The 12,457-nt window shown below is 41.0% G+C and overlaps 1 protein-coding gene across 1 annotated transcript in view; it reads right to left on the bottom strand.

The window, feature by feature from the left end:
• The window catches only part of arhgef18a (rho/rac guanine nucleotide exchange factor (GEF) 18a), a 19,447-nt gene extending 6,990 nt beyond the window's left edge, over nt 1-12,457 (bottom strand). The window contains exons 1-12 of the mRNA XM_072440784.1: nt 12,384-12,457; nt 10,963-11,065; nt 10,673-10,755; nt 9,754-9,894; nt 8,853-9,103; nt 5,953-6,078; nt 5,074-5,191; nt 4,597-4,848; nt 3,633-3,709; nt 1,698-1,870; nt 892-947; nt 413-592 (exon numbers count right to left, since the gene is read on the bottom strand). Of these exons, the coding sequence (XP_072296885.1) occupies nt 413-592; nt 892-947; nt 1,698-1,870; nt 3,633-3,709; nt 4,597-4,848; nt 5,074-5,191; nt 5,953-6,078; nt 8,853-9,103; nt 9,754-9,894; nt 10,673-10,755; nt 10,963-11,006 (1,501 nt within the window). The 5' untranslated portion in view covers nt 11,007-11,065; nt 12,384-12,457. The remainder of the gene's footprint in view (nt 1-412; nt 593-891; nt 948-1,697; nt 1,871-3,632; nt 3,710-4,596; nt 4,849-5,073; nt 5,192-5,952; nt 6,079-8,852; nt 9,104-9,753; nt 9,895-10,672; nt 10,756-10,962; nt 11,066-12,383) is intronic.

The following is a 12,457-nucleotide window of genomic DNA, read 5'->3' as shown; positions in this document are numbered from 1 at the left end:
GCTTTAAGATGAAGATGCACAGCGCTCTGTGGTCCTGAGCTTGCATTTCTAATGTGCTGATAGAGCCTCTTGTGCAGTGGCTGTTTAGTCTTTCCAGTCTCTCCTGTAACGCTCTTTACAACTTTCTTCACTGCATTGGATATAATGCACGACATTGCACTGTTTTTGTGTGAGAATCTTGTCCTTGGGGTGAACCAGTTTTTTGTCTTAAAGTGTTGCCTGGTTTAAAATAAACAGGTATTTTCTATGTTCCGTTTCCCATAAAAACTGAATTCTTTGTTAAATGAATTGTTTTGGATACTTGTATATTTACATTCTTCTTGTGTTTGATGCTCAAAATCACAGTTCAATCCGCCTCATCAGTACACAAACATATAAACTCTGCAGTGACGCTTGTTGTGCGCTCGCTCACCTTCGCTGATGGCCTCCTGCAGCAGTGTCTCCCCCTGCTGGAGCTCGGAGGCGTCGCTCCGCAGTGACAGGCCTCTGTGTGGACACTCCTGCCCCGTCACGGCCTCAAACAGAGACGCACAGATCTGCTGCTTGGCCTCCACGCTCTGACGCAACTGGTCATCGCACTCCTTCAGACTGTCTGCACCAAAACAGGGCCAGAGTCAAGTCGACTGTTGGGGAAATATCTCCGTGACATTTGTGTTGAAGTCTCTTGTTGACAATAACCCAGATAAATCAACTGCTAAGGAGAGGATAAGGCGATACGGGAAAAATAATAATCACAGTTGTGTCGAATAGGGCTGCAACGAGTTAACCGCTTACCCTAGTACAGAGTATCCAAAAATGTTTACTTCAAAAATAACTTTACTCAAGTAGATGAACAAAGACGCAAGTACTGGAGTAAAAAAAGGGTCAAATAAAAATCAGATTCTCTCTTACTTTGAAACTCTTGTAGTTGTGCCATTTCCTCACTGTACGGCTCCTCGTCAATGAAACTGCAGAAATACAATTATCATACGTTTAATTTGAGCAGGATCTCAAAAGGCTTTTCAGAAATATTAAACAGAGTAAATCATGACTCGTATGCAGCAAATAGATGGAGAGATTAAGATTAGATTTCTATGAGCCCTTAGAAGCAGATCTCTCATAGCAACAGTACAACCAAAACCTTATAGTAATTATCATGATCGGCCCGTCTAATTATTATATCCACCAAACATTCAATAAACGATCCATAAAACTATCATTTTGGGAGGTCAATATTTACTGTGTACTTTACTTCCCAGTAGTGGAGGACTTTTTGTCATTTTTCTGTACTACAATGAACTGTAAACGGTTGAAGCTAAATAATAAAGTGTTTAATGCTGTTTTTTTATTCATCGCCTTAATCGGCATTAATCAGTGTTTTTATTGCTTAAAATCCAAATCCAGTTTTAATTATGTAGCACATTTAACAAAAAACTATTTCCAAAGTGCTGCGCAAACACAAAAAAGGTAAAATAAGTGTTCAATTTGATCTGAATACATCTTAGAATAAATGAAAAAACCTGTACAATCAAATCAAAGCGAAATTATAACACAATAAAAAATAGCACTAAATGAGTAAAATAAATTGCACAGAGGACCTTGAAACTTTAAAAGCAGAGGAATAAAGTCCAGTCTTAAAACGAGACTTAAAACCCTCCGGTTCTTCGCCAACGCACAGATCGTTTCATGGTTTCACGTGGTGGTCGGGGGCGTCTGACCTGTTGACCGCCTCCCTGATGCGGCTCATCCAGGCGTCGCGGTCGTCCTTGGAGACGCAGTGGAGCTCGTACATGTTGGAGGTGCAGGAGCAGATCAGGTACATGCCTCGCTCCTCGTGCGCCACTTCTCTCACGATCAGCCCCCGGAGCGAGATGACGGGCGGGATCTTCTCCTGCAAACATCCAATCACACGAGACGTCAAGCGCACGGGACGTCAAGCGCACGGGACGTCAAGCGCACGGGACGTCAAGCGCACGGGACGTCAAGCGCACGGGACGTCAAGCGCACGAGACGTCAAGCGCACGAGACGTCAAGCGCACGAGACGTCAAGCGCACGAGACGTCAAGCGCACGAGACGTCAAGCGCACGGGACGTCAAGCGCACGAGACGTCAACAGCACGAGACGTCAAGCGCACGAGACATCAACAGCACGAGACGTCAAGCGCACGAGACGTCAACAACACGAGACGTCAAGCGTACGAGAAGTCAAGCGTACGAGACGTCAAGCGTACGAGACGTCAACCGCACGAGACGTCAAGCGCACGAGACGTCAACCGCACGAGACGTCAACAACACGAGATGTCAAGCGCACGAGATGTCAAGCGCACAAGACGTCAACCGAACGAGACGTCAAGCGCACGAGACGTCAAGCGCACGAGACGTCAAGCGCACGAGATGTCAAGCGCACGAGATGTCAAGCGCACAAGACGTCAACCGAACGAGACGTCAAGCGCACGAGACGTCAAGCGCACGAGACGTCAAGCGCACGAGACGTCAAGCGCACGAGACGTCAAGCGCACGAGACGTCAAGCGCACGAGACGTCAAGCGCACGAGACGTCAACAGCACGAGACGTCAACAGCACGAGATGTCAAGCGCACGAGACGTCAAGCGCACGAGACGTCAAGCGCACGAGACGTCAAGCGCACGAGACGTCAACAGCACGAGACGTCAACAACACGAGATGTCAAGCGCACGAGACGTCAACCGAACGAGATGTCAACAACACGAGACGTCAACCGCACGAGACGTCAAGCGCACGGGACGTCAACAACACGAGACGTCAAGCGCACGAGACGTCAACAACACGAGACGTCAAGCGTACGAGACGTCAACAACACGAGATGTCAAGCGCACGAGACGTCAACCGCACGAGACGTCAACAACACGAGATGTCAAGCGCACGAGATGTCAAGCGCACGAGACGTCAACAACACGAGATGTCAAGCGCACGAGACGTCAACAACACGAGACGTCAAGCGCACGAGACGTCAAGCGCACGAGACGTCAAGCGCACGAGACGTCAACAGCACGAGACGTCAACAGCACGAGACGTCAAGCGCACGAGACGTCAACAGCACGAGACGTCAACAGCACGAGACGTCAACAGCACGAGGAGATGCGCCAGAGTCACCTTTACATCTATAGCAGCTGATATTTGAGTTTTACGCGACCTGCTGCCTGAAGAACACACGTCAAGCTTTAACTGCACTGTTGTTACACATTTGTGCTATAACACGGTAAAGTCTGTACGTTTCTGTGCAAATACATTTTCATCGATCAGTCCCTCCAAATGTATGTAATGCAAATACATCAACTGATTGGTTCTACATATCGACCTAAAAATATGAGTTTATCAGCCATCGGTCACACCTGCCAAATAATGCATAATAGAGAAGAAAAAAACATATATAAGTTGCTCTGGAGTATAAGTATAAGTAACAGCCCGGCCGAAACTATGAAAAAAGGTTCAACTTGTAGTCCGGAAAATACGGTATACTCAAGACTTTTTAAATCTACATAATTCATCAGATTGGCTTTTGACACTCTTGTCACTCACACTGTTGAATGTGTTGTATTCTGGTTTTATGCAGTTTCTGTATTGGAGTGTTGTAACAGGCTGTATAAATAACTCTTTATACACTTTATACTCACCATTGTCGCAAACACAAACTTCTGATCCTTCTCCTGTAGGAGGAGGAACACATCTGACAGCAGCACGGCATGAATCTCTGCCAAAGAAACATAATGACAAACTGGATATTACATTTGATAATCCCTCACTTTAGTGCAGGTCATAGAGGTTTATGACACGACCTGATGTTCCTTTCTTCACTTCTTTGGTACAGTCGCATTACTAGGTCAAAGTGTCCATGTTGTACACATTTAAAGCTGGTGCATTTTTAGGATTTATTCTTTGATCCAACTTTCTTTGAATAGTACATTTTTGGAATAGTAATAACTAGTCGAGCCCTACAGTTCTGCTCATTAAAGCTCAATGTAACAGTAATAACTACAGTAATAACTACAGTTCTGCTCATTAAAGCTCAATGTAACAGTAATAACTACAGTAATAACTACAGTTCTGCTCATTAAAGCTCAATGTAACAGTAATAACTACAGTTCTGCTCATTAAAGTTCAATGTAACAGTAATAACTACAGTAATAACTACAGTTCAGCTCATTAAAGCTCTGTGTAATAGTAATAACTACAGTAATAACTACAGTTCAGCTCATTAAAGCCCATTGTAATAGTAATAACTACAGTTCAGCTCATTAAAGCCCATTGCAATAGTAATAACTACAGTTCAGCTCATTAAAGCTCTGTGTAATAGTAATAACTACAGTAATAACTACAGTTCAGCTCATTAAAGCCCATTGTAATAGTAATAACTACAGTTCAGCTCATTGCAATAGTAATAACTACAGTTCAGCTCATTAAAGCTCATTGTAATAGTAATAACTACAGTAATAACTACAGTTCCCTTCATTAAAGCTCCATGTAACAGTAATAACTACAGTAATAACTACAGTAATAACTACAGTAATAACTACAGTTCAGCTCATTAAAACTCTGTGTAATAGTAATAACTAGTCGAGTATCCCCCTGGTCCTGTACCTTTCTGCCGCCCGGGCGTCTTCCACGCGGCCCCGCCCTCGTGGAGCAGGGTCCGGTTGTTCTGGAGCAGGTCCTCTCGCCTGAAGACCCGCCCCTCGGACACCCGGCCGTGGGACTTGGGCTCCAGTCTCCAGCAGATCTCCCTCAGCCTCAGCACCTGCTCGTACTCCTCCACCTGAGCGTTCACCTGCTCGATCGTGTCCTTGACCAGAGACAGGCCGTGCACCAGAGACTTGTACTCGTCCGTATCCGCTACAGAGACCACAGTGTTGAGTCAGCAATAAAACACATCCAAAGTGTGACATCTGCTCCAAACCACAAGCTTTTACTGATTCAAAAGATCTGATCATTGACAATCACAGTAGAAACCATTGATTCAACTGCAATTGTGCCACTATAAAGTTAAATCTACAACGTTAACTGTATCTGTCCCCATCAATAATTTAAAAATGCATGTAACACGTCATGGCTCGTTACCCTCGGTGTTTTTGATGAGCCTCTCGATCAGAACGGGATATTTGGTGATTCTCTGCGTCACCAACTGGAAACAATCAGGAATCCCCAGCCTCCGCACGAGAGGCAGCTGCCCGATTTTCTGCAGGAAGAACGCAATTCAGGCACATATAAAATGGTAAATAAATGGTATGTGCGGGAGATGATGTATAATCTTCCAAGATTGGAGAAATTGTTGTTTTTAGTTGCAAAATTAGGATATCAAGAATGGTACATGTGTCTACACTGAACGGTACTTTAAAAAAGTACCGTATTTTCAACAATATAAAGCCTTTAATTATCTCAAAAAAACGACAGTGCTACTTATATTCCAGTGCGCCTTATATATGAATTAATTGTGGTTGTGCTCGCTGACCTCGAAGTGATTTTGTGTGGAACACGTTTTGCTTAATGCGCCTTATATATGAAAAATGATCAAAAATAGACCATTCATTGGGTACATTTACATCAAATCACTAAAACAATCAGATAACACAATAGAGAAGAGAACTGGGATTATGAGCACGTGACATGTCTTTGTTAATCAGTTCATTTGAAGAGTAACGGTTATATTTCAAAAGACAAAGTACGGTATAAGAAATTGTAATGAAATAACCCTTTCTTCTTCACTTTTACCTTTGTCACATTCATTTGCATTTATTTATTTGCATGATTTTATTTGTCATAACCTGAACAATCAGAAATAAACTCCAAAAATGAGATAACGATCATATTTTTGGTGCGTGTGGAAAATATCAAATAAATATGTAGAAGAATCAGATTTTAGAAACGTTAATTTGAGTCATTTTGTAGTCAAACAAAGACATTTACAAAGTGTTTTGTCATATTTCCGATGAGTCTTACCCTGATGTGGTTCTGAAGCTTTTTGCTGCTCTGGAGTTGCTCTTTGTAAAACTTGGTGGCGTCGCCCTGGCGACAGCAGAAGCAGCTGTAGCACTCCTTCATCCCTTCTCCCACCGAACCGGAGAACTGAAGCGGCAAAGACCACGTTACAAATGAGCACAGATAAACACAAACACTGTCCATGCAACGCTTTCCTTGTTTTTCAGTGCAAATGTAGAGACATTCAGCAAAGTGCGAGGACTTAAACTTAAACCAAACTTTATTGATCCACGAGGGAAACTGCCAGGACACAGTAGCTCAAATAACCTGCTCCAAAAGTATTGAAATTAATTAAAAGATTGATCAAATAAGGTATATTTTAATAACTTTTTATGCTATTATACATCTAATCTGGGATGTCACGATATAAAATGCTAGCGTTACGATTTTTTGTGGGAAAAACATCACGATTTAACGATTATTCCCGATTATTGAGACTAAACAACAGTGAGATCTTTCATTTTCATTGTCTGACATGTTACTGTTCCTCAAGTTTGTGAGCGGCTTTATGAAATGTAACTTTCTGAAAGACAAAATAAAGAGAAATGTGACAAAAACAGCCAGATTTTAAAAAAGTTATTCACATTTATTTGGACAGTAGATTGAACTGAAAATACTTCATTTTGCTTCTAAAATTGTCACGATTTTTTTTTTTTTTGATTCTTCCGATTATATTTTGATATTGTATAATCCCTAATCTAATAATACCTCTATAAACTTCTACACCACCACTACCATTAGAACCTCAATAACTCACATTTTTCTTTGAGACAAACCTGAAGATCTGCTTCTGAGACTGAATAAAAGCACTTTAAAACCAAACATAAAAGAACTTTAAAACCAAACATAAAAGCTTGTATTTTGAATGATTCACAGCAATAACTATCGATTTGTTGCCTTCTGTTTCAATACATGTCCACAACTTTTTATCCAATTGTGATTTTTCTGACACATATTTTGACACAGAAATGTTATCGATACTTTACTGCTTAAAGGGAATTTTGATCCTAATAAAAAGGCTAAAAGCATTAAAATACAGAGACATATTTTGTTTACACCGTTTGTTTTAATGTCGACCTGTAAATTATGCCACGAACCAAGCAACTAAATGATTGATAACTCTGATAACTCTGATAACTCTGATAACTCTGATAACTCTGATAACTCTGATAACTCTGATAACTCTGATAACTCTGATAACTCTGATAACCAGTACAAGTTGATCCTTTGTGCCGCCCAACCGTGCAGCACCCGCTCAAACATACCGAACATTCCCCTGGCACCTGAACATTCCCCTGGCACCTGAACATTCCCCTGGCACCTGAACATTCCCCTGGCACCTGAACATTCCCCTGGCACCTGAACATTCCCCTGGCACCTGAACATTCCCCTGGCACCTGAACATTCCCCTGGCACCTGAACATTCCCCTGGCACCTGAACATTCCCCTGGCACCTGAACATTCCCCTGGCAACTGAACATTCCCCTGGCAACTGAACATTCCCCTGGCAACTGAACATTCCCCTGGCACCTGAACGCCTCGGCATCACAAAGACGTGACAGAGGACAACAGTGAGCTATGAAAACACCTCTGCGGAGACAATCGAGCTACAAAGTGGTGAACAAAAAGGGCTCCACGCGCCCGTCTGGCTGTGACAATAGAGACGTTTACAGAAACAGTAAAGACACGTGGCTTTTATTGTGTAGACGGCAGCGCTGCATGTGAACTTCAGAGGTGCAAAAGGAGCACTTTCTGGTTTCATAGAGTCCACTTAAATCACCGAAACGGAGCAGATCGGGAACAGAAAGGGAAAGGCAACAACACCACAACAATTTCCCTATTTTTTACCTTTTATTCACACAACTCCAAACGCAAACATGGTAAAAAAGAAAACAAAACACGAGCGAACTGGATTTATTGCTGACTCTATTGTTTTTCAAGCTCAGACCAAAACACCAGCGTCATTCACACATAACGCTCATCAGCAGGTCACACCAGGTCAGAGGCGTTCAAATAATAACACGCACGGCAACTGCAGACAAACAAATTGAATGAACAACTCATAGTTCCTGATTCATTTGACGTGAAGTTTTAAACAGTTTATCCACTTTATTTGTGTGGCACATTTCACAAACGAACAGTGCAAAGAACCAGAGGGACGGCCATGATAATGAATGATAAAAAAGGAATAAATGCTCATTGTTCTAATCTTAAAAGAGTTAAAAAACAGTCAAATCAAAAGAGCAAACGCATAAAATAGCAATAAATGAATGCATCTCTTCTGTATAGTTAGTCTGATGTAGTTTTGTAATAAACACGGCTAGAATTGGAGGGAAAGACTCGATCCGCAACGATTCTGAAGCCACGATGATAATAAAACACTTTCCTTTGATAAGAGTGAAAAAATACAAATTAAAACCAAAAATGTAGTCCTATTTTTGTGATTTTTTTTTCAGTACGAAAAAATGTATATCTAGATTCGATACTAGTTTTAGTATTGATTAATATCTTTTGACAAACTTAAAAGTGAGCTATATTATGATAGATCAATGCGCTTAGACACGCGGAACCGTGCTGCTCTTGGGGGACGAGCCGCACGCGGCTGCAGGTGAGCGGTAGGTGAGTTTTATGATTGACACGTGGCAGGACTAATTGGCAGTCCACGCCACGAGGAAATAAGACTCAGATTTGGGCCAAAAAAATCGTCCATTACACCTTTAATAGGGAATGGAAATAAAAAAACTAAGTAAATCAAAATGAACTAAAACAGCTTTGACTGTTTAAACACAGGACAAAATGAATACACAGAAACACATGTAGTAGTAGAAGTAGTGGTAGTATTAGTACTTCTGTGAGCTCACCTGTGTGATGAGTACGTCTCCGAGCTGAGTGATCTGGTAGTTGTGGCTTCCCTCCTGCTCCTGGCTCTGTCTCTGGCGTCGCTTGAGTCCGTCGAGGAAGTGCTGGTGATGAGAGAGCAGCACATCCACGGCCGGGAACAGGCGCTGGAGCCGCTGCTCGTCCACCAGAGCAGACTGCTTCAGCTCGTACATGTACACGTACAGCAGGACCTTCAGCGTGCGGACGTGGTTCATCTCCGTCTGCATCAGCTCTGAGGGGGCGGACCAGGTTTCAGTACTACGCACAGTACTACGCACAGTACTACGCACAGTACTATGCACAGTACTATGCACAGTACTACGCACAGTACTACCGGTAATATGAATGTTCTGTCCCACCATTAAGATCTTTGGACGTTGGTAGACAGAGCAGACGACGGTTGCTGTTCTTATGTTAATTGCATTTGTCCACAAGTCACTATTTATTTAACTTTTCTGACAGGAGGTTTGAGGCTTGCCTTCATTGTTTAGAACATTATACAGTATGTGTCTTTTGTGTGTTCTTTTAAGTGTCTTTTAAGTGTATCTTGTGTGTGTCTTTTGTGTGTTCTTTTAAGTGTCTTTTAAGTGTATCTTGTGTGTCTTTTAAGTGTCTATTGTGTGTCTTTTAAGCGTCTTTTGTGTGTCTTTCAAGCGTCTTTTGTGTGTCTTTCAAGCGTCTTTTGTGTGTCTTTCAAGCGTCTTTTGTGTGTCTTTCAAGCGTCTTTTGTGTGTCTTTTAAGCGTCTTTTGTGTGTCTTTTAAGCGTCTTTTGTGTGTCTTTTAAGCGTCTTTTGTGTGTCTTAAGCGTCTTTTGTGTGTCTTTCAAGCGTCTTTTGTGTGTTCTTTTCTGTGTCTTTTCTGTGTCTTTTGTGCGTTTGTACCGTAGATGACTTCCTGCCTCTTGATGGCCTCTTTGCTGAGCTCTTTGGTGTAGCTCTGGTCCACTGCCAGGCTCCACGTCTCAAACTCCAGGTTCTGGGCATCGCTCTCCAGCTCCAGCCGCAGCTGAGTGTAGTGAGAGTCTGAGGACACAACAACAACAACAGATGTTTACTCCAACGGGAACATTTCAGTTACGCAAAATTGTAGAAATGGTTGGTTGAAATTTTTGCAAAGCATCCTAAAATTTTATGTTTTTTTTATTTTTCCAACATGGGGCTGGAGTAGTATTACAATTAATTTATAATCAGATTCTGGCTACATCATAATTATCAGTTAATTATCATTTATTCTGTGAGGACTTCAGATGCCCGGTCTAAAACCTGTAAACATTAACTGGAATAACTGTTCACCATTTTCATGCTCATTATATTGACTAAACAAAAACACATGCCAAAATATATTTTAGAACAAAGACAAGAGCATTATTACATAAAAATGACCAAATAAACACTTTTATCAATACTAGTTTGTTTATAAATATTCTAAACCTAAAAGCTTCTAGTTCCAGCTTTTAGTCAGCATTTACCATTTATCCTGTTATTTAAGCCTTTGTGGAACTTTGGCACATTAGAGGCTTCTTGAAACGATTTAAAATAGATTTTCATTTATTCATTTATTTTATTAAATTTTTAATAAAACCACTATTTTGAATGTTTTACATAGTGCGTTTTAATATTGTAAAACATTATTAAACCTGTTTGTTTAAGTGTGTTATAAATGCATCAAGAAAACAATAATTTTAAAACCTAAATAATCTAATCAACTAATAGAAATAAAACAATTGGTGACTGATCGAGTACTTAAATAATGATAAGTTGCAGTCTTTATTGAAAACCTGTGCAGAGTTTTCAGACTGACCTTCGTCGTTGATGGCCTCGGGCCCCGGCTCCTCAGAGAACTTCAGGCGTCCATCGAGCTCTTCCATCTGCGTTTCTCCAGATCTGAGGGAGGAAAAACAGCACACAAATGATAACGAGCGAGTCAAATGTGTTTGGATTCACACGGAGGAACAACTGGACTGGAACATGGTGAAATCAGTGCAGAAAAGACCACAACAAAATGAAGATGATGACGAGTAATCCTTTTATATTCAATTGTTGTGACGGTTGCAGTAGACGGAGGGTAAACGAGGGCGCAGGGACACAGACCTGGGGCGTGGGTGTGAATGTTGAGGTTTTCTGGGGGACACCATCACTCCTGAAGCACGGCCATCACAGACCGGAGCAGCTCTGTCCAGCCGCAGTCAAGAGTCTACAACAGAAGAACCACTTCATATTCACTGACCGCAGGGCTTAAAACGCTCCTCTGTCCGGTACCAAGACATCTGATAAGACACTGTAAGATACTGTAGAAAGACATTATTAGTCTGATTTACAGTTCTAGATGATGATGAAAGTACAGTACAAGTATGGTTACCTAGGCCCGTATCACAGCACTGTTTGGAAGATAGATAAGGTCTTTATTGTCTCGTGTGTCACATTCTTTTTAAAGAAATATTATTGTAAAAATGCTTGTGTTAGTTTAAAGTGACAGGTCGGACAACTCATTGAACTAAAATGCAGTTCAGTTTTGTATATTTAAAAATGTTATCCCAGAATAGCCTATTTTTTTTTGTCACTTCCTGATCGTGAATTTATGACATCACACTAGGAAATTATCCAGCAAACACTGAGCAAAAACACATCTAAAAAGGCACAATCTTTTTTATTTGACAAATGAAAATGTATGAGAACACCTTTATTTTGTTGAATAATGTTAAGAATGTGGAAAAAAGTTGTTTATTTTGTGTAATTGTATAAACTCTACCTATGGATGTCACTTCCTGTCATTTTCCTGTCAATTTTTCTCCACAAATACCTGCTGGATTCAGTGTAAACCTATAATTTATTTGTAAAACTGGCATAAATGCACCAAATAAAGTCAAAATTAGAAAATAGTATTGGAAAATATCAAATTAATCTACTGAAATTATTGTTTGGTGATGGTGAGCAGTGTATCATGTATTGTGCATCGTGTATCGTGTACCGTGCATTGTGCCAGTAATGGTTTACTGTGGTTCCTTTAGTAAATACACATGAATATTCCACATAGTAGACACATTAAAACATATTAACCTGCCTTTTAGATTGTGTCACAGAAATAGATTGTGTCTCATATTGCACACACAGTATTGACAATGTCTTAAATAATTTTATCAATGGAGTTTTAGTCACCAAAAACCTCAATTATCAGTCGACTAATTATTATTTTCTTGGGTTTACAAGGAGCACAGCAGAAATGAGAGGGCACGGAGCGAGCTGCTGGAAATGTCGGAGAGAACTGTGAATTTATTCTGCCTCACTCCTCCTTTGTTTACAAATATGCAAATATGACAAGTACTTTTCTTCTCTCGTCCGTGCGCCAAGTATATGTCTGATCATAGAGATACAATTCCACACCTCATTTTAGTAGACCAATTGATTTTAAGCCCTAACACCCAGAGCAGAAACGTGTAACGCTAAAATTCCGCCAATATGTGAATACCAAAGTCTGCAGTAAAAGTATTCATTCACATGTATAAAAACAGTACCTTTTACTAGTGAGCAGAAGCTTTAGTCTTTCTTGTGTTTTGCTGATGCGAGTCTTCAAAAAGACTGTCGATCT

The sequence above is a fragment of the Eucyclogobius newberryi genome, unplaced genomic scaffold (genome assembly GCF_026437365.1).
Source record: "Eucyclogobius newberryi isolate DKJ021-1_F unplaced genomic scaffold, fEucNew1.0.hap1 SCAF_12, whole genome shotgun sequence".
Classification (NCBI taxonomy): Eukaryota; Metazoa; Chordata; class Actinopteri; order Gobiiformes; family Gobiidae; genus Eucyclogobius; species Eucyclogobius newberryi.
This window is presented reverse-complemented; position numbering and strand designations above follow the sequence as displayed.